Source organism: Carlito syrichta, unplaced genomic scaffold (genome assembly GCF_000164805.1).
Source record: "Carlito syrichta isolate Samal-C Ts95f unplaced genomic scaffold, Tarsius_syrichta-2.0.1 Scaffold301966, whole genome shotgun sequence".
NCBI classification, from domain to species: domain Eukaryota; kingdom Metazoa; phylum Chordata; class Mammalia; order Primates; family Tarsiidae; genus Carlito; species Carlito syrichta.
The window spans coordinates 12,359-35,123 of NW_007246062.1; the positions used below are offsets into that span (position 1 = coordinate 12,359).

At 46.5% G+C, this 22,765-nt stretch overlaps 1 protein-coding gene across 1 annotated transcript in view; it reads right to left on the minus strand.

Annotated features, from left to right (window-relative positions):
- LOC103258121 (uncharacterized protein KIAA1211-like) overlaps positions 1–22,765 on the minus strand; it is a gene marked incomplete at both ends in the record, with an annotated part of 47,906 nt that overhangs the window by 11,138 nt on the left and 14,003 nt on the right. The window contains one exon of the mRNA XM_021711255.1: positions 7,672–7,807. Coding sequence (XP_021566930.1) covers positions 7,672–7,807 — 136 coding nt within the window. The remainder of the gene's footprint in view (positions 1–7,671; positions 7,808–22,765) is intronic.

Sequence of the window (22,765 nt, forward strand, 5' to 3'; positions counted from 1 at the left end):
AAAAAAGAATAAGAACAGGGAAAAAGGTACCTGGGACACAACTGGGGAATGGGAAGAATGATGTTAAGGGACGAGGTTGAGGCCAGGTGTGGTGGCTCAGGCCTGTAAATCTCAGCACTTTGGGAGGCCAAGGCGGGAGGACCCCTAGAGCCCAGGAGTTCCAGACCCGCCTGGGCAAAAGAGAAGACCTCATCTCACCGAAACGTGAGCCAGGTGGGGTGGGGCGCACCTGTAGTCCCAGCTAGTTTGGGGGGCTGAGGCGGGCGGAGCGCCTGCGCCCCGAAGATGAAGGCTGTGGCGAGCTGTGACTGCACCACGGCACTCCAGCCTGGGCGACAGAGGCTCTGACTCAGACAACAAGGAAAGAAAGAAGTGAAGTCGGCAATCAAAGAAAAGAGCAAATCGAGAGGAAGGTGGCGAGGACAGAGAAGCTGCTCCAGGAGGACGAGGAAGAAGAGCCCAGGAAGGGCGTGGACCGACGGCCGTCACCGCAGCTGAGGGACATGGGACATGGGACATGGGGGGCAGCGGAGGGAAAGAGGAGAGGAGGGAGGAGAGAAGAACATGTGTGTCCACCCAGGGATTGATTTATGTTCGTCCTGGCAAAAGAGACACAACGCTGTTGACTTGTTTTTGACTCGGAGTCTCACTCCGTCGCCCAGGCTGGAGGGCAGGGGCCGCTCCCGGCCACCGCAGCCTCGACCTGCCGGGCTCCGGCGATCCTTCCGCCTCAGCCTTCCGAGGAGCTGGAACTACAGGCGCGTGCCACCACGCCCGGCTCATTTTCGATTTATTGCAGAGACGAGGTCTCGCCAGGTTGCCCGGGCTGGTCTGGAACCCACGGGCTCGGGCAATCCACTCGCCTCGGCCTCCCAAAGTGCTGGGATGACAGGTTGAGCCACTGAGCCCGGCCCCCTGTTGCCTTTTTAATATCTACTCTTAGAAAGGGTCTCACTCTTTTGCCCAGGCTGGAGTGCAGTGGTGCCATCATAACTCACTGGAGCCTGGAATTCCTGGGTTCAAGCCATCCTCCCACCTCTGCCTCTGGAGTAGCAGAGACCACAGGCACTCACCACCATGCCTGGCCAGTTTTAAAAAAATTGTTTCTTTGGTAGCGACAGGGTCTTGCTATGTTGCCCAGGCTTTGTTGATTTATTTTATATTTTATTTATTTTATTTTAATTTTTGAGTTGGAGTCTCACTCCGTCGCCTAGACTGGAGTGCAGTGGCTGCTCCCAGCCACCGCAGCCTTGACCTGCTGGGCTCCAGCGATCCTTCCGTCTCAGCCTAACGAGTAGCTGGAACTACAGGCGCGTGCCACCACTCCCGACTAGTTTTTTATTTATTGTAGAGACGTGGTCTTGCCAAATCACCTGGGCGGGTCTTGAACCCGCGGGCTCAGCCTCCCAAATCTCTGGGATTATAGGCTGAGCCACTGAGCCCAGCCTGTTGATTTATTTTTTAAAATTTATTATTTGAGGTGAGGTCTCACTCTGTCGCCCAGGCTGGAGTGTTGTGGCATGATCACGGCTCACCACAGCTTCGACCTCCTGGACCCAGGTGATCCTCCTGCCTCAGCTTCCCGAGTAGCTGGGACTATAGGCGCATGCCACCATGCCTGACTAATTTTTCTATTTTTTGTAGAGATGAGGTTTCACTATGCTGCCCAGGCTGGCTCTGAACTCCTGGGCCCAAGCAATCCTCCCGCCTCAGCCTCCCAAAGTGCTGGGGTGACGGACGGAGTGAGCCACCACACCCGGCCTGCTGCCTTTTGGAATAAAAATGTGCATCTTTGTAAAGAAGCTGAGATCCACACCCACCCCCGCCTCCTAACACCCCAAGAGAAAATGAACTCATGTTTGGGGCTGGAGAACTTAGGAGGAGGAACTGAGACTGGGGTTCAGAGTAGGGCCATGGTCTCTGTGTTCAGACAAAGGACTGTCCTCACCAATAAGCCCCACAGCTGTCAGGGACAAGGCCAGGGCCAGGACAAGACTCGGGGACCATGGCCGCCGTGACCGATCCTTTGGTACTCAAAGACAAGCCTCTCCCTGCCGTTCCTCCTCTGAACGTTCCTTTGGTCAGCTGCCTCAAAGGAGACTGGGCTGCTGTGACATTTTGTGTGACTTATCAAAAGGTCACTGTACCAGCCTGTTTGGCGACCTCAGCTGTTGTGTGAACTGCACACGTGGATGGGCGTGGCCTTCTCTGTGAGTTCCTTTCTGCTCACTAGTCAGGCATAGTCATGAGAGGAACTGCAGTACACACAACCACTGAGCGCCAGGATGCTAAGATGAGCCCTTGAGTTTTCAAAACCACGTTAAACTCCTCCTCCTCCTCCCAGCCTTTGTAAAACACACCCACGGGCTCTTTCTTGACACACACTGCAGTTATGAGCAGAGGAGACAGTGGAAACTTGTGCCTAGACTGACACTCGATGTGGCTGATGGTTATGAATAGAGTCACTGTCGAGGCTGGAATGTGAGCGACAAGGAGCTATATTTTATTCATTCCAGTTGGCCCATTTTGAGGAATATGGAATGCTGGAGAACAAAGTTACAGGAAAGCACATCCATATTTATAAGGCCTGTTCCCATGGCGTGGAAATGCCAGCAAAGCATATTCCGCAGTTCTCTCGCTGCCAGTGTCTAGATGTTTCCAGATTTTCCACAGCCATCCTTCAGACTGTGGAATAAAAATAATAAAGCGACTGTCTCCTTGAGCAAACTGCAGATACTTCCATAGTTAAAATGGATCTACAAAGAAAAAGCACACAGGTTTAAAGACATCTACTCCAGGAAGACGTGGCTGGGAGCAGGTGTTTATTCTTTGTGTCCTTGACAGCTGTGTTAGGTATCAAAATTCTCAAATGGATGACACTGGCATTTTTAAGTGAAATCCAGCTCAGTGGGTGATATCAGCTACTGAGGCTGAACGTTTCCTATGCTAGATAATCCATGGTTTAGATTGAGCATTTTTTGACAAAGATGTGGTGGTGTGATTTTTTTTTTTTTTGAGTCAGAGTCTCACTCTGTCACCCAGGCTGGAGTGTAGTGGCACACTCACAGCCATCGCAGCCTTGACCCGCTGGGCTCAGGTGATCCTTCCGCCTCAGCCTTCCAAGTAGCTGGGGCCATGGGCACGCACCACCACGCCTGGCTAATTTTTTTATTTATTGTAGAGATGAGGTCTTGCCATGTTGCTCAGGCTGGTCTCAAACCCATGGGCTCAGGCAATCCTCTCGCCTCTGCCTCCTAAAGTGCTGGGATTACAGGCTTGGGCCACCGCACCTGGCAGGTGTGGGGTAATTCTAAAAACGACCTGCAGACTTAGACTGTGGTATCCCCAAGTGGTAGCTTCGGTTGGTAGCTACCTAACAGCCTGGTCTAAACTCAGACAAGCAGGCATCCTCTCTGTGCTTCTGGGCAGCTGCAAGTAATGTCAAGGTCATTGGAGCCCAAGTGCAACGGAGTGAAGCTTATGAAGCTCCTCAGTGCTACAGCAAGTGAACTGTGATTTGTGTATTGACTGCAGATTTTAAGAACTGGAGGGCCCTTCAGATCAACCAGCATGGCATCCCTTTCCAGGTGGAAAGTGTCAGAGAGGTTAAATGACTTCACCCAACGCTAGACAGCCAGGTGATGGTAGCTTTGATTTATTGTAGAGACGAGATCTCGCCATGCTGCCCAGGCTGGTCTCAAACCTGCGTGCTTAGACAATCTCTTGCCTCGGCCTCTCAAAGTGCTGAGATTATAGGCTTGAGCCACTGTGCCCGGCCTGTTTTTGTTTTTGAGCTGGGGGGGTCTCACTGTCACCCAGGCTGGAGTTCAGTGGTGCAATCATAGCTCACTGCAGTCTCGACCTCCTGGGTTCAAGCCATCCTTCTGTCTCAGCCTCCCGAGTACCTGGGACTACAGGCATGCACCACCACATTGAGCTATTTTTTAAAAGTTTTTTGGTAGAGACGAAGTTTTGCTGTGTTGTCCAGGCTGGCCTCGAATCCCTGAGCTCATGCAATCCTCCCACCTTGGCCTCCCAAATCCCAAAGTGCTGGAATGACAGGCGTGAGCCACCGTGCCGGGCCGACGTGAACGATTTTTATACTCAGAAAAAAATATGTAATCTTTCTTTTATAAGAGTTGATCTTTGGGCACAGAAATGGTGGCAGGTGGTAGATTCATGTTATTCAGGAAAGGGGAGGCTAATTTCTGGATTTCCTTCTGCTTTTTGGTGGAGAAATCCTAACCGCTCTGGGTACCCAGAGCACAGTTCCTGGGGACATGACTACGTGCGGCCACTAGGGGGCAGCCTTCCCCAATGCAGGCATTCATGACACCCTTTCCTGGGGCTCCAGGGATTTCAAGGGCTGGGAAGTCTCGTAAACCCCAGCTCCTGGCCTCAAGCCATTCTCCCGCCTCCGTCCCCAAAGCGCAGGGATTACAGGTGTGAGCCACCGTGTCCCCTCCCCTCTTTCTTTCCTTCTTTTCAATACTGGACTATATGGTTTATTTAGAAAGTAAATTAGAGATTGATTGATTGATTGATTGATTGATTGATTGATTGATTCCCCTCTCCAAGGCAGGAGAGGGGAACCAAAGCTCAAGAAACATGGTGATGGCCATAGCTCAAAGAGCACATGGCTGCACCAGAGTCGCGTAAGGCAATGGTGACCCCTTTTTTTTTTTCAAATACCATTCCAGTAGAAGTCTTATTTAAAAGATGTCTTGGTACTGGTGGCCGTTCAGCTTGCCAGGGCATTGACTGTCAAAGAGGTGTTATCCATCACTTCTCTCTTTTTAAGAAAGAGGCATACAGACGTACACAAAGACAATTCCGGACATAAAAACACACATGCCTCCGACGCAATTCAACTCTCTCATTCCATGCTGGCTTCTACAAGGGAGCGATCTTTCAGGCTGCTTACGAAGCATCAGTGCCAGCGTCACGTCGTCAGGGAAAAATGCAAAGCGTTCATGCAAGTTAATCAAGTTTATTACTATTTCTACGACTTACCAGGAACATACTGCTTAGTCGACTGAAAAATAAAGCACAGTCTTTTGGGGGTGATACAGTTATAGCTTGGGTTATTCCAAAATTTTAAAAAACCACCACATTTTCTATGATAATGGTGCCCCCTTTCCCGCCTCAAAGAGCAAACAGACTTTTATGTTTTCTTTTTTTTTTTGATTCAGAATCTCACTGTCACCCAGGCTGGAGTGCAGTGGCACGCTCATGGCCACAGGTGTTCGCCACCACACCCGACTAATTTTTTGACTTATTGTAGAGCTGATGGCACATCAAATTGCCCAGGCTGGTCTTGAACCCCTGGGCTCAGGTCATTCTCTCGCCTCTGCCTCCCAAAGTGTTGGGATGACAGGCATAAGCCACCACGCCAGGCTAATTTTTTGATTTATTGTAGAGACGATACAATGTTGCTCAGGCTGGTCTCGAACTCCTAGGCTCAGGCCATCCTCTCGCCTCCGCCTCCCAAAGTGCTGAGATGACAAGCGTGAGCCACTGTGCCCAGCACCTTTTATGTTTTCGAAAACATAACTTCAGAGCTAAAAAGAAGCTCACGAGTCCATGCAGCAGACGCAAAGTTAGACCTCCTATGAGCAGGTATCACCAATAGGCAGCATACAAATAAAATCGTCATTTTGGCTTTACTCACAGTTTTCCTCTTGCGTTTATATAACCGTCGCTTCAGGGAAGTTAGTCATCTTACATTTTATTAATTACGAGACCAGGTTCTTTAGAATTCATGCCTTACCGTTAACAGAAATACCAGGCACTCATATATTTTTACTGACTTTCTATATTTCCAAATGCTCCAGAACGATACAGTATATTTTGACAGCCCTAAGTTCACTTTGGGAGTGGCAGTGGCATGTAGCGTGATGCCACAGAGCAGATATCGTTGAAGACAGTGGGACTGTTATCTACTTTTTAAAGAAACCCTTGAAAGCCCCCCTGCAATACAGCTCTTTGGTGGACTAGAATCGGAAAATCATTCCTCTTAGAAAGGGGCTGTACTGAGCCAGGGTTTCAGAACGTCCCAGGAAGAATATTCCAGGAGTCTCAAGACTTGAAGCAGGAAAAGGAAGGAGGAGGTAGATCAAGGTATTCTCTGGCAGTCACCATCCCTCCCTCTTCTCCAGCCTAGGAGAAGTGACAATTCACTTTTACTTCTGAGTCTATAAAAAATGTAAGAGCACAGTCAGCTAGCACCAAGCATGGACCCTGGTTAGGAAATCCTGGGACATGCAGAACATGCTGGGTTGGCCCTGGGGCAGGACTATAGCTTTGGGCAGCGAGGAGTTACCATTTCCTCGTTTGCCATATGATATAGTCAGCTGAGTGTGCGTGGAATATGTGACCAAATATTCCAAAATACACAGCTCAATGCTCAGTAGAAACAAAAACATCTCAAGAAGAAAGACAATTTTCTGTTGAGTACAATGCTTCATCTTCTCAGTAGTTCAGAAGCTAGCTGTTCCTTTTTTTTCTTTTCTTTTTTGGGGGGGCATTCATTCATTCATTCATTCACCGTGGCAGAGTTACAGACAGGTGGAAACCAGAGACCCAGAGCCCTCTGTTCATAATCTGGATCACTTCCAAGCACGCCCATCACAGAGAAGTGCTGACTTAGGCGTTTCTCTTGGGTGAGAGAATTCTATCTACCAAGCAAGCTGGGCAAACTGATGCAAACCCTAAATGTCTTTTTTTGAGTCAGGGTCTCATTCTGTCACTCAGGCTGGAGTGCAGTGTCATGATCATGGCTCTCTGCAGCCTGAGACTCCTGGGTTCAGCCAATCCTTCTGCCTCAGCCTCCCGAGTAGCTGGCCTGTGGGCGTACACCACCACACCCAGCTAATTTTTTATTTTTTGTAAAGACGAGGGTCTCTATGTTGCCCAAGCTGGTCTTGAACTCCTAGGCTCAAGCAATCCTCTCACCTCGGCCTCCCAAAGTGCTGGGATTACAGGCATGAGCCACCAAGCCAAGTCCCTAAGTGTCTTTGCTCCTGCTTTTCTTGGATTCCCCCTTATTTTGATCATATTTAGTGAAAAATTATTTATTATATTTTCCTTGGGAGGGAGTTGCCCCCCCGAGTCAGTTTCAGGAAGGGAAACTGTCCTCCTCTGCAGGGTGGACAGGAAGGGGGTTTAAAAGCTTTGTGGTATTCCTCTGGGACAGAGGGCTTGGGGGAACCCGATTTACAAACGCAACAGAAAAACAGAGTCGCACCATTCACTGTCCAATTACGGCGACTCGGGAAGTGACTGCGTGTTGTGTACACACCCAGCTGCCAGTCCGCGACAATTCAGGCATGACGGCGATGCTTAACGGTTAGGAACGCTTTCGTGACACCCAAGTCCTGAGGCTTCTCTTGGGCTTGTTCTCACATCCAGCAAAAAATGAAGGAACAGTTTGAGAGAGAAGACGAGGCCGTGGCATGCAGTTGGGATACAAGGGTGACAGTGTAGCTCTCATAGGTGGACAGGAGGCTTCCAGAGAACGGAGTCAGGTTCAGGAAAGCAAAGCTTCTCACCAGGAGCAAGCCCCGGACCTCCCAATCCATGGCTCCAGGCCCAGCCTGGGCTGTTCCCCACTTCCCTCCACCGCCGGGCCCCCTCCTATGGCTCTGACCTTCCAGACTCAAGCTGTCTTACCTGAAGAGTTTTGACTTTGCCCAGGATGTTGTCCTGTGACATTGCTTGAACTGTCTGCTGACTTCCTGCTCCCCCATCAGGGATAAAAATACTGTCATGGGAAAGCGCCCGGGTTCCCATTGAACAGTTGATGTATCTGAAATGCAAACCATGTGCTGCGTTTTATTAGGGTGATAACATTCCTTCTGGCAACTCAGTTTTCTGTTCTTCCTGATGGGGGACTCCACCCACATTCCGGGTCTTGTGCGGCCAGTCCTTCCAGCCTCGAGGCCCTTTCTGCTGAGGTCAGCCAAGTAGCTGGGGGGCGAGGAAAGGATCCCCCAGGAAAAGGGGAGTACGTCCCTTACACAGCTCTGGTTCAGAGCCGCTCACAGAGGGAACTCAAAGGCAGTTGTGTGTTTGTGTAGGATCCAGGGCGGAAGGCCGCACAAAGTTTTTTATTGGAGAAGACTTTCCCCAGCTGGGCTGTTTCTGTCAGTTCTGTCCCGGTGAGCCTTGACAAGCAGCATTTATTAAGTGGCAGACAAATCTAGAAGTGACAGGCGAGAGTTTCTTCCTTTCAGACCACAACCACATTGGAATAAGATAGAAACTCACCTCAAACAAAGGCTTCTGAAGAAGACTAGAATTATCGATGGGGGCCAGGTGCAGTGGGTCACGCCTGTAACGCTAACGCTTTGAGAGGTCAAGGAGGGGGGATTGCCTGAACCCAGGAGTTTGAGACCAGCCTAGGCAACATAGCAAGACCGACTTCCTTCCTTCCTTTCTTCTTTCCTCTCTCTCTCTCTCTCTCTCTCTCTCTCTCTACAAAAGAATCGTTGATGGAGACTATACAAATGTATTAGGAATTGAGAGAAAGGGGAAGAAATTTGTTAGGCTACTCTGACAGGCTTTGTATATACATTATATATTACAGGCACAGCTGGGACCCATCAAAAAACACTTTCGAGTTGAAGGGTTGGACTTCTACCTGACGGTGAGGTATAAGCAGCATGGAATGCACCAAGAGGAAGCAGAAGCAGCAAACCGTTCCTTATTCGATCTTGGAAACTAACGTCTCCGGAAAGGAAGGTATTCACAGGGGCAGGAAGAACGGCCCTCCCTAGGGAAAGGCAGGTGCGTTTCCACAATGCCAGGCTACAAGGTTCTGGAAGGTGTGAGAAGGCACCCCTTCCCCTTCCTCTCCTTAGAAATGGGTCCTAACCAGGGGTTTTCTCAGTGACCAAGAGTGTGAGAGAACAGCCAGCCCTGAGCAAAGGTGCTTCCAGTGGGCACCTCTGAACTGAATTACAGAATGCAGTGGCCAGGGTCCTGGACTTAGGCGATCCTTCTGCCTCAGACTCCAGAGTAGCTGGGACCACAGGCACGTGCCACCACGCCCAGCTAATTTTTTGATTTATTGAGGAGAGGAGGTCTTGCTATGCAGTCTAGGCCGGTCTCGAACTTCTAGGCTCAAGCAAAATCCTCCTGCCTCAGCCTCCCAAAGTGCTGGGATTACAGGCATGAGCCACTGCACCCGGTCAATTATTATTATTATTATTATTACTATCACCCACCCTTACTTTGATGGAAACACTGTATGAAGAGTTTTACTTTCATTATCTCGTTTAATCTTCATCACCACCATCCTGTTACAGATGAAGCCTGGGGGTAAACAGCCATATATAAAGTCAAGGGACTTTATATATGGTTATTTATTTGCAGGGAAGTGAGCAACAGAACTCATATCTGCCGAATACAAGCCCATGCCAGCCAGCTGCCCTGGTTTAATGTGATGGAAGGTCTTAGAGTATTGCTACCCGTGAGTGACACAGTATGAGAGAGAACAACGGTGCAGATGCCACATGGGTTGGAGTGCAGAAAGACTGAAGATATGAAACGACATTAAATAATGGGTGAGCCTTCAACTAAATACATGCACACACACAGGTTCTCAAATATTCATGTAAGCGCAGGTGTCCATGCACAAGTCCATCTTAAGCGCCTAATAAATGTTTACTGATTTCTCAAGTTGTGTTTACAAAACATATCAGTGCTGGGTAAAATTTCTTCTCTCTCTCTCTCTCTTTTTTGAGTGGCAAACTGACTCTGTTGCCCAGGCTGGAATACAGTGGCACAATCACTGCTCACCGCAGCCTCGCCCTTCTGGGCTAAGGTGGTTCTTCCATTTCAGCCTCCTGAGTAGCCAGGAATACAGGTGTAAGCCATCATGCCTGGCTAATTCATTTTTGTAAAGACTAAGTCTTGCTATGTTGCCCAGGCTGGTCTCAAACTCCTGGGCTCAAGCAATCCTTCTGCCTCAGCCTCCCGAAGTGCTGAGATTACAGGCATGAGCCACTGTACCTGGCCTTGATTTTGTATATTGATTTTGTAACCAGAGACTTTGCTAAGGTTATTTGTTAATTATAATAATATAACTGCAGATTTTAGGGATTCTCTATGTATCAGGGGTTCTGCAACAAAAGGCCATTTTATTTCTTCCTTTTCAAGCCTACATTTTTCTTTTTTCTTTTTCTTCTCTTCCTCCCTGCCCTTCATCCAATACTGGATAAGCTAGACTATTACTACAGAGTTAAATAGAAGTGGTGATGATTGGGGTAATGTTCCCAACCTCAGGGACAAAGCATTCAGTATTCCACCATTAAGAATGATGTTAGCTATAGAATTCTTGTAGACATGCTTGTATTACAGTTTTCTTGAAAAGTCATGTGATCTGTTTTTTATTTGTAGCTGATTTTAAAATTTTATGTTGTTATCCTTGGTTTTCAGCAGTTTTACTCTAGTGTGGGTAGGTGTGAGCTTCTTTTAATTTATCCAACTTGGGTTATCCAGTCCTTCTTAAACCGGTGGCTGTCATAAGTTTTGGGAAATTCTCAGCCTCTATCTTTTAAATATTGCTTCTGCCCCATTTTTCCTCTAATCTCTCTCTTATCCTACCATGCAACACCCCTTAGCCATAAGTCACATGTCTTTTATTCTCATTTTTGTACCCATTATTATTTTTACTCAATATAATTCTGTGTAGATATATCTATGGACATAGCTTCCAGTTCACTAATTCTCTCTTCGGCTATGTCCAATCTGCTACTAAAAGCATCTGCTCAGCTGGGCGTGGTGGTTCATGCCTGTAATCCCAGCACTTTGGGAGGCTGAGGCAAGGGGATTGCCTGTGTCTGAGACCAGCCTGGGCAACTTGGTGAGACCTTGTCTCTACAATAAATAAAAAAATGAGGTGGGTGTAGTGGTGTGTGTCTGTAGTCTCGGCTACTTGGAAGGTCATCTCTTAAGTAGCAGGGATTACAGGCATGCACCACCACAACTGGCATGTTATATTTGGTTTTCATCTAATTTTAAGGTTCTGAGAAGAAATAGTAGAGGAGAATGGGAACTGGTTTACTAGTTCCATGAGTGAAGGTTCTCTTATAGATTGTTCCATTTATATTACACAAATTCACATTCAGTCTTTGACAATTTGTGTAATATTAAATCTTTATAATTGTGATTACCAGTTCCAGCCCCAAGCAAGTCTCTGAGGTAGATTATTTCCTTTGCTCTGAGGGAAAGCTGAGGCAATGAGTGGGGAAAAAACGTTGCCCACAACCAGAGTTTGAGGCAGGAACTGAAAGGGAATCACTCACATGTGGCAATCTCAGCTTGAAATGACATTTTTTTTTTAAATGTGAGAAAGCAGGATTTATTTAGAGGACAGAAAAGCTCCCACAGTGGGAGGGGACCCGAGGGGGTTGCCCAGAAACTATGTTCTAATGAACAAAGAGCTTGATGGAAACATTACCCAGCTGGGAACCGTGAATGACATGACTGGGAGGTAGAGGGGCAATTTACCACACATTGTACCTTAGCAGAGTTCATCTGGACTTCTTTTTTTTTTTTTTTGAGTCGGAGTCTCACTCCGTCGCCCAGGCTGGAGTGCAGTGGCACACTCACGGCCACCGCAGCCTCAACCTGCTGGGCTCTGGCAATCCTTCCGCCTCAGCCTTCCAAGTAGCCGGAACTACAGGTGTGCACCACCACACCCAGCTAATTTTTTGATTTATTGTAGAGATGAGGTCTCACCAAGTTGCCCAGGCTGACCTCAAAGCTGTGGGCTTAGGCAATCCTCTCACCTCGGCCTCCCAAAGTGCTGGGATTATAGGCATGAGCCACTGCGCCTGGCCTGGACTTCTTTATTCTTGACATTTAAAGTTCTTTCACAACTGGTGGGAAAGCAGGCCGACTCCACTTCGCCCCTCTTCCTTCCATTACATGAACCAAGATTGGGAGGTCTCTGAGTCTCCACACTGCACCTTTCCCTCAGACCCTGCTCACACGGAAGAAGCAGGAGTCTCCGTGAGGGAACCCCCTTTTGGATACTAAGAGCAAGAGCCTCTTGATTGTCAGAAGACATGTATAAAGACCTCTAAAGTTCCACAGATTTTTAACCTCTAACTAGAGGACTATCAAAACAGTCATTTAGCAACGATTTTAATTGAAGCAAACTTCAAGTCAAAAGCAGAGCACATGGTATAAAAGCCAGCTCCTGAAAGAGAGGCCCACTTGGGAAGCTGAGAACCACGCGGGCCTACGAGGTACAGTTTCCACAGGCCCTGAGAAGAATCACAGCCCTGACTTACAGAAACCAGGAAAACGGTCCCTTTGGGTCTGGAGGCCCAAACAGCTGACTCCTGAAGCCCTGGAGGGTGGTCAGCTCTATCACGGACAGGAGAGGGCATGGCTGAGATGCTGTAGCTTTCATTTCTACACATCTGCTCTGATTTGTTGTTGGGGTCGTCATTGATGCTACCATTGCGGGCAGAGAGGCCGGGCCTCCTAATATCTCATTGGGACCTTCTTATGAGCCCAAAGCGACCAGCTTCTGGTCTTTTTTTTTCCTCATAAACTATTTATTTATTTGTTTGTTTATTCTTTATAATAAAGATGTGGGGTACAATTCAGGGTTAAGTATACAAATGTTGATTATGCGGGTACCTTTATTGATGAGGTATGCCCCTCCCTCCCCGAGCAGTTTCCCTCAACTACCAATCCCACCCCCCCGTCCCCTGGCAGTCCTGCACACGTATGTTTGTTGTAGCTCTATTCACAACAGCAAAAACACGGAACCAACCGTGTTGCCCATAAAAGCTAGACTGGGTTAAAAAAATGTGGTATGTATACACAATGGATTACTATGCAGCCATAAAGAAGGACAAATATGTGGACTTCGCAGCAACTTGGATGGATTTGGAGTCGATCATACTCAGTGATCTATCACAGAAACAAAGAACAGAGTACCGTATGTTCTCACTCACAAGCGGACCTTGAGCAATTATAATACTATAAGAAAGCCTTTGGCAGCTTCTGGTCTTGACCGCTACTCTTCACTGCCGTGTGCAGGTATCTTTCCAAAGGCGTGGATGGCAGATTGGCCCGCAGCTACTCTGTTGGCTTCAACGGTCACCTTTGATACCTGTCTAACTCCAATACTAAACTCTCCTTCTACCCATGTGTCCTCATCTGTAGGGAACCCTGCTACGTGTCTATCCCACTGTCTCCGCAAACTCAACATGAATGAAACCAAACTCATCCCATTTTCCCACAAAAGTCCTGCCTTTCCTATTTTGTTAGTGCTGTCATTCCCCAAGGGTCTGTGCTATATTATTTTATTTTTGTTTATTTATTTATTTACTTTTGAGTTGAGATCTCCCTCTGTTGCCCAGGTTGGAGTGCAGTGGCACAATCGCAGTTACTGTAGCCTCGACCTCCCCGGCTCAGGTGATCCTTCTGCCTCAGCCTCCTGAGTAGCTGGAACTATAGGCACATATCATCACTCCCAGTTAACTTGTTAAAATTTTTTGTAGAGATGAGGTCTGGCTACGTTGCCCAGGCTGGTCTTGAACTCTGGGGCTCAAGCAATTCTCTCACCTCGGCCTCCCAAAGTGCTGGGATTACAGGTGTGAGCCACCCTGCCTGGCCTTGTGCTTTATTATTTTATAAGTGGAGTAAGATCCACACTGGGGGGAGATACAGTGCAAAAAACCTCGACAGGTTGCTTTGTCCATTACATAGAGAAATCCCTCAAAGTCAATGTGGAAAGGAGCTCTGTGCCCACGTAGTCCAAGACCCGAATCTTTTTTTTTGAGTCGGGATCTCACTCTGTTGCCTGGGTGAAGTGCGGTGGCATGATCATGGCTCACTGCAGCCTCAACCTCCTAGGCTCAGGCAATCCTCCCGTCTTAGTCTCCTGAGAAGCTAGGACTACAGAAGCACATCACTTTGCCTGGCTAATTTTTTAGTCTTTTTTGTCGAGATGAAGTCTCACTACATTGCCCAGGCTGGTCTCCAACTCCTGGCCTCAAGCTTCACCCTCTCAAAGTGCTAGGATTATAGGAGATTACACCACGCCCGGTCCCAAGACCCGAATCTTTGTGGATGAAGAAGCTGAGGCCCAGCAAGGTGAAGAGAGAGGCTTGGTTAAGACAGAAATGAAACCAAAACTCGGGCTCCTGGCCTACAGCTGACAGAGTTTAATAGAGTGTCTGCAGATGTCTGGAATTCTTCAGGAATAAAGATGCTGCATGAACAGGGGGCTGGACCATGACAAGACAGAAGTGTTAAGTAAGTGGATCCCAGTTCACCCACAATTGCAAATCCAAAAGAGGATAAACCCATTTTTCTTCTTTTTTTTTTTTTGAGTTGGAGTCTCACTCTGTCGCCCAGACTGGAGTGCAGTGACCACTCCCGGCCACCGCAGCCTCTACCTGCTGGGCTCCGGCGATCCTTCCGCCTCAGCCTTCCGAGTAGCCGGAACTACAGGCATGTGCTACCATGCCCGGCTGATTTTTGGATTTATTGTAGAGATGAGGTCTCGCTGCCCAGCCGGGTCTCGAACCCGTGGGCTCAGGCAATCCATTCACCTCAGCCTCCCAAAGGCACGGGATTACAGGCTGAGCCACTGAGCCCGGCTGCGTTTTTTAATATTTATATAATATTGATCAAAATGTTTTTTATTGTATGAAATACATATAACAAAATTTACCATTTTAATCACTTTTAAATGTACGGTGACATTAGGTACATTCATATTATTATGTAGCCATCACCACTATCCATTTCTAGAACATTTTCATCATCTCAGACTGAAACTCCATAGCCATTTCACAGGAACCGCCCATTCTCTCTTCCCCCTAGACCTCGGTAACTACTGTTCTACTTTCTATCTCTGTGAATCTGAGAATCACAGAATCATACTATGTAGTGATGGAATCATACTACATTTGTCTTTTTATGTCTGGCTTATTTCACTTAGCAGAATGCCTTCAAGGTTCATTCACATTGTGGCAGGTGTCTGAATTTTCTTCCTTTTAAGATGGAATAATATTGTGTGCAGGTTTATACCACGTTTTGCTTATACGTTCACCCACCAATGGACATTTGGGTTCTTTCCACCTCTTGGCTATTGTGAATCGTGCTGAAATTGACCGTGGGCGTACTGACCATGACATTAAAAAATATATGGAAGGAGCATTTTGACTCTATGCGTAGACATGGCTGAAAGAATAAATAGATGTGTCCTAAGTCCTCATTTCACAGACGGTCTGATATCACCTTGGTATCTTCCACCCAAAATTAGAATCATTATCTGTAAAGATTAGTAGAGGCTTTATAGGACCAAAGAAGTAAAAGAAGGAGGAGGAGGATGGGAAGAGGAAGAGAAGATTGGTAGGAGTCGAGGGAAGAAGAAGATAATTCCTTGACGTTTGCCTGAAATCATGAGAAAGTTTGAGTACAAAGCTGGTCCTGGTGTCTGATGCACAGAGCAATACCCTCCCACTCCCGTCCTAGAAAGTTCCAACTCACGAATCCACTCCAGGATCTATTAACTGGTGATCAGACGCTTCAAAGAAGCACAGTCAATCCTGGGGGAAGGTTGTCTTATTAGCACCAAGGCAGACTCAGAATGGTTTACAGGGTTCTATCCGCTACAGCTTATGATAAGCCCTGTGATCTAAGTCATCATGGGGTTGGAAGGCCAGGAGGGAAGAGACACTTCTGTGTCTCCCATACCCCCTCCTTCCTCTTCCCTGTCATACCCAGAGTCAGCTGGATCAGTCCTAAAGATTCTACCTAGAGACTCTTAAGAGGCATGCTCACAGCCACCGTAGCCTTGACCTGCTGGGCTTAGGCGATAACTTCCGCTTCAGCCTTCCAGGGAGCTGGAACCACAGGTGCGTGCCAGCACGCCTGGCTAATTTTTTGATTTATTGTACAGCCGAGGTCTCGCCAAGTTGCCCAGGCTGGTCTCGAACCCCTGGTCTCAGGCAATCCTCTCGTCACTGCCTCCCAAAGTGTTGGGATTATAGGTGTGAGCCACCACGCCCAGCCGTGACATTAGAATAAATAACATAGTATCCTCGGGCTCACTTTGGCAGCATATAGACCATACAGGGAAGTTTTTTTTTTTTGAGTCGGAGTCTCACTCTGTCAGCCAGGCTGGAGTGCAGTGGCATGCTCATGGCCACCACAGCCTCGACTTGCTGGGTTCAGGTGATCCTTCCGCCTCTGCCTTTCAGTAGCTGGAACCACAGGCATATGCCACCATGCCCAGCTAATTTTTTGATTTATTGTAGAAATGAGGTCTCACTAAGTTGCCCAGGCTGGTCTCAAACCCCTTGGGCTCAGGTAACCCTCTCACCTCTGCCTTCCAAAGTGCTGGGATTACAGGCGTGAGCCACCATGCCCAGTTGTGACATTAGAATAACTAACATAGTCCCACTGGGCTCACTTTGTCAGCACATAGACCAAAATACAAGGCTGTTCCAAAGGGCCTGTTTCTGCACTTAAAGGTGTGAAAGAGCTCAGGAAGCTCAGCAGAGGCCCAGATGGGTCATCCCGTTCTGCCAAAATATATGGATAGGAATCTTATGATCCATATTATAGATGGATAGGATTATATTGCTGTGGCAATACATTGTATTATTATATTGCTAACAACCATGCCAACAACAATATAAAGTTTGCATTTTTTAACCTTTGCTCAGGTGGAACTTTTATTTTCATGATTACTTTTTATTTTGAAGCCATTGCAGGTTTTGCTTTCTTGGCCACTTTGAGTGAATGCTGCTGGCATTCTGCTCCATCCCCTAACCAAGGCAGGTGGTGGAGGCCGGAGGTCTTGCTCTTAAATACTTAAGAAGACATTTGTCGGAACACAAGAGAAAGCAGGAGTTGCAATCTTAATATCAGACAAAATACCCCTTAAGCTATGAAAAATTCAAAAAGATACAGAGGGTCACTAAATAATGACAAAAGGTTCAATTCATCAACTAGAAATATCCATCCTGAACATATATGTACCCAACATAGGAGTGCCAACTTTCATAAAGGAGCTTCTAGGCAAACTTTAAAAAGATATTGACTCTAACACTATCATAGTTGACGACTTTTATACCCCACTTACAACCCTAGACAGTTTATCAGGACAAAAAATCAGCAGATCTGGAACCTCAGTGTGACTCTTGACCAAATGGACATAACTGATACCTACAGAACACTCCACCAATGCCACAGGATATCTATTCTACTTATCACCACATGGAACGTACTCTAAGATCAACCACATCCTCAGTCATAAATCAAGCATAAACAAATTTCATAAGATTGAAATTCTGCCATGCACCTTCTCAGACCACAGTGCAATAAAAATAAATATCAACATCAACAAAGTTCCCCCAAAACCCACAAAGACATGGACACTAAACAGCATGATACTAAGAAACTCCTGAGTCAACATGGAAATCAAAACAGAGATTAAAAGATACCTGGAAACAAATAAAAATGAAGAAACATCTTACCAAAACCTCTGGGATGCCATGAAAACAGTAGTAAGAGGGGAACTCATATCTCTACAAACGCACATGAAGAAAATGGAAAGATCACAAGTTAGCAGCCTAACATATCACCTATGGAAGCTGGAAAAGCAAGACCACCAAAACTCTAACTTCAGCAGAAGAATCCAGATCACCAAAATAAAAGCCCAAATCCAGGACACAGAAGACAAAAAGATAATACCAAAAAATCAATGAAACAAAAAGTTGGTTCTTTGATGATAAACAAGATTGATGGTCCCCTAGCCAGACTGACCAAGAAAAAGAGAGAAAAAGCCCAAATGAACATAATCAGAAACAAAAAAGATGAAGTCAAAACTGACTCTGAAGAAATACAAAAGATTATCAGAGACTACTATTTACAGTTGTATGGAAACAAACTCGAAGACCTAAAGAAAATGGAGGACTTTCTGACATCACACAACCTCCCTGGGTTGAAAGAAGAAATCGAGACCCTAAATAGACCAATAACCATCCAGAAAATTGACTATGTCATAAGAAAACTACCCACAAAAAAAAAAAAAAGCCCCGGACCAGATGGCTTTTCACAGCAGAATTCTACAAAACATACAAGAAGGAACTGATATCGATCCTATTGAAAGTATTCCAGGTGATTGAGAAAGATGAGACTCCCCCCAAATCATTTTACGAAGCCAACATCACATTGATACCCAAACCAGGTAAAGATCCAGTAAAGAAAGAGACCTCAAGGCCAATAACCTTGATGAACATAGATGCTAAAATTCTCCACAAGATCCTAGCAAACCGGTTTCAACAACACATCTCGAAAAACATCCACCACGACCTAGTAGGCCTCATTCATCCCTGGGATGCAGGGTTGGTTCAATATCCGTCAGACCATAAACGTAATTAAATACGTCTATAGACATAAAAACAAAAACCACATGATTATATCATTAGATGCAGAAAAAGCTTTTGATAAAATCCAGCACCCCTTCTTGATAAAAACCCTCGAACATCTAGGCACAGGCGGAACATACCTCAAAATAATAAGAGCCATCTACGAGAAACCCACAGCCAGCATACTGCTAAACAGACAGAAACTGGAATCATTTCCCCTGAAAACTGGAACAAGATAAGGATGCCCACTCTCACCCCTCGTGTTCAACATAGTTTTGGAAGTCCTAGCTAGAGCAATCAGACAAAAGAAGGAGGTCAGGGGTATCCAAATAGGAAAAGAGGAACTCAAGTTATCCCTTTTGCAGACAACATGATTCTATCTCTCGAAAACCCGAGATAATCTGTCAAAAACCTCCTTGCATCGATAAAGGACTTTGGCAAAGTCGCAGGGTATAAAATAAATGTGCAAAAGACAATCATATTTCTTTACACCAATAATAAACAAACAGAAACCCAAATAAAAAGCACAATCCCATTCACAATAGCCACAAAAAAAGTGAAATACCTTGGCATGTTCCTACCCAGAGACGTGAAAGACCTTTACAGTGAAAACTAGAAAACACTGCTCAAAGAAATCAAAGACAACACAAGTGGAAAAATATTCCATGCTCATGGATTGGAAGAATCAACATTGTTAAGATGTCCATTCTACCTGAGGCAATCTACAGATTTAATGCAATACCTATCAACTTACCAGCAGCATTCTTCTCAGACCTAGAAACAACAATACAGGAATTCATATGGAAACATAAATGACCACAAATAGCCAAAACAATCCTTAGCAAAAAAAAAAAAAACAAAAAAAGCAGGAGGTATCACACTCCCAGACTTTAAACTTTATTATAAAGCTACAATAATCAAAACAGCCCGGTATTGGTATAAGAACAGGCATATAGACCAATGGAACAGGACTGAGATTCCAGAACCAAGACCTCAATTTCTCAACTGACTCATCTTCGACAAAGCCTCCACCACCAACCACTGGGGAGAGGAGAACCTATTCAGTAAATGGTGCTGGGGAAAATGGCTGACCACATGCAGAAGATTAAAACAAGACCCCTACCTATCCCCATACACAAAAATCAGCTCTAAATGGATCAAAGACCTAAACGTAAAACCTCAAACCATAAGAACCTTAGAAAATGCAGGACACACCCTTATGGAAATTGGAACTGGCAACCAATTCCTGATCAAAACCCCAAGTGTCCATGCCATAAGAGATAAGATAGACAAGTGGGACCTCACCAAACTGACAAGCTTCTGCAAAGCCAAAGAAACCATCAAGAGAGTGGGGAGCCAGCCCACAGACTGGGAAAATATTTGCCAACTGTATATCTGACAAAGGTCTAACATCTAGGATCTACAAGGAACTCAAATGAGCCGAAAAGAAAAAAAACAAACAGCCCCATTACAAAGTGGGCAAAAGATATGACTAGATACTTCTTAAAAGAAGACATATGAGCAGCCAACAGATACATGAAAGAATGCTCAGCCTCACTAGTCATCAAAGAAATGCAAATTAAAACCACACTGAGATATCACCTAACTCGTCAGGATGGCCATCATCAATAACTCAAAAATAACAGATGCTGAAGAGGATGTGGCGAAAAGGTAATACTTCTACACTGTTGGTGGGAGTGTAAACTAGTACAGCCTCTGTGGAAAATAGTGAGGCGATTCCTAAAAGTTCTAAAAATCGACCTCCCGTATGGCCCCGCCATCTCCCTACTGGGAATATACCTGGAAGAACTCAAACCATTCTATAAAAAAGATACCTGCACACCTATGCTTATTGCAGCATTGTTCACAGTAGCAAGAACATGGAATGAACGATGCTGTCCATCAAAAGAGGACTGGATAAAAATAACGTGGCACAAGTACATGAAGGAATATTATGCAGCCATAAAGAACAAAATCATGAACCTCGCAGAAACCTGAATGGACTTGGAGTCTGTCATACTGAGCGATCTTTCACAGAAACAAAGAACTGAGTAGCACATGTTCTAACTCATAGGTGCACCTTGAACAACCACCGTAATACTATTAAGAAAAGGATTGACAGTAGCAGGAAACTGTGGGGGAGGGGTGTGGGTGTGGAGGGGAGTGGGCGGGGCCAGGGAGGTAGGATCGGCAGTAGTGGCAATCTGCCTGGGGAAGGGAGGGCACAGCTCATCAACAAGGGTACCTTCATAATGAGTATGTGTATACCTAACCCTGAATTGTACCCACCCCACGTCTTTAAAACCAAAAGTCTAAAAGTTAAAAAAAAAAAGACGTTCTTGGGAACCCTCAGACATAAACACAGGAAGCCTGGGGGCAGCTGGAAGGTCAGTGAGGGTATAATTGCCCCGAGCACCCTGGTTGTACTCCAGCCTACTGTAATATGGTTAGCATCTGTAAATGATTGCCAACCTAACTCTTCCAATTCTGCTTTCTCTCAAATCTGACATTAATCTTTTTTTTTTTTTTTTTGAGTTGGAGTCTCACTCCATCTCCTAGGCTAGAGGGCAGTGGCACATTCAGGACCACCCCAGTGTCAACCTGCTGGGCTCCAGCAATCCTTCTGCCTCAGCCTTCCAAATAGCTGAAACTACAAGCATGCATTACCACATCTGGCTAATTTTTTTTTTTAATTGTGGAGTCAAGGTCTCGTCAAGTTGCCTGGGCTGGTCTTGAACCTGTGGGCTCAGACAATCCACTCGCCTCGGCCTCTCAAAGTGCTGGGATGACAGGCTGAGCCACCGAACCCAGTCCTACATTAATCTTTAAGGAGTTAATTGGCCAGTGCAGAAAGTGCTGGTGCTTCCTGTCTGCCAAAATCCTACCAGATGAAACTGCAATGTTTGCCTGGCACTCAAGGCTCTTCTTGACAGTGGCTCTATGAAACGGAGGTTGTGTCAAGTAGGGATTTAGCACTTGGGACCGGGGGCCAGCCTCTGAAACCTGATTCTGTCACTGACTGGATGTGTGGCCTGCAAATCTCTAAACCTCCAGGTGTCTCCGTTTCCCTAACTATAAAATGGGGGTGATAATAGGACCAACCTTTATTAGGATTAAACAAGTTATGATTAGTAAGGCACTTAGTATGGTGCAAGTACTCAAATAAGCTTTCCATTTATTTATTGATTAATTGTTTACTTTTTTTCCAGGCTTGATTCACTTTATTTTTCTTGTACGAAAACCCTATGTTGTTGCCACAGTGGGAACCTGGGTCCTTGGCACAGAGACTCTGGTGTGGGTCTTGACAAGATGGCCAGTGAATTCCTGATAGGGAGACTGGGTGAATACAGTCTCTTTCCAGAAGTCGGGGTCAAGTAGCTAAGGTCTTAGAGACGGCATCAAAGATGGCCTTGGCGAAGTTGCTCAGGGTGGCAGGGCTGCCCCTGGCCGAGGGGTGGCAGTCGTCAATACCGGCCATCAGCAGCAGCTTCTTGGGCATAGGGGCTAAGACAATGCCAGTGCCCCTCGGGGCAGGGATAAGGCACACCAGCACAAAGCCACAGAGGCCGGTCACCTTGCAGGGGACAGTGTGGGGTTAGCTAACCTTGTGCCCCCAGCAGCCTCTCCACACAGGGACACTGGAGAGCTTGGCTAGGATGATGGCCCCTCGGATGGCTGTGGCTTCCTCCTTGGAATAATTAACACCCAGACCAACGTGGTCACTGTAGTCCCCGATGGCAACAAATACGTTGAACCTGGACTACTGGCCAGCGCGGGCCAGCTTTTGCACCGGCATAATCTTTAAAAAGCTCATCCTTCAGAGATGCCCCAAGAAAGAAGTCAGTGATCTCAGCCTCCTTGATGGGCAGGAGAAGGGGGAGGTCTACTCCAGCAACTTGATCTTCATGTCCTTAGCCAAGTGGCCCCACTTGGTGACAAGCATCCACTCCTTGTCCTCGGTCTTGCCTCTGTGAGCTCCACGGTCTTGGCCCTGGCCCTGGCCCTAACCATGACTGTGACTTTCTCTTCCAGGGCCTGGGAAGCCACTGCCAAAACCTCCGTGGGAGCTCCGTGGGAATGGTCTCCCATTCTGGAGACCCCAGGGTCTCCAGGCCTTCCTGCTGCTCGGGCGTCATCCGCCATTTGGTGTTTTCTCAGATAAGTCATTTTCTTATTTTTTTTAGCGACAAAGTCTCGCTCTGGTGTCCAGGCTGAAGTGCAATGGCGCAATCATAGATCACCACAGCCTCGGCCTCCTGGGCTGGGCTTCTTCTGCCTCAGCCTCCTGAGTAGCTAGAACTGCAGGTACACGCCACCTTGCCTAGCTGAATTCTTTTTTTTTTTGTTTTTTT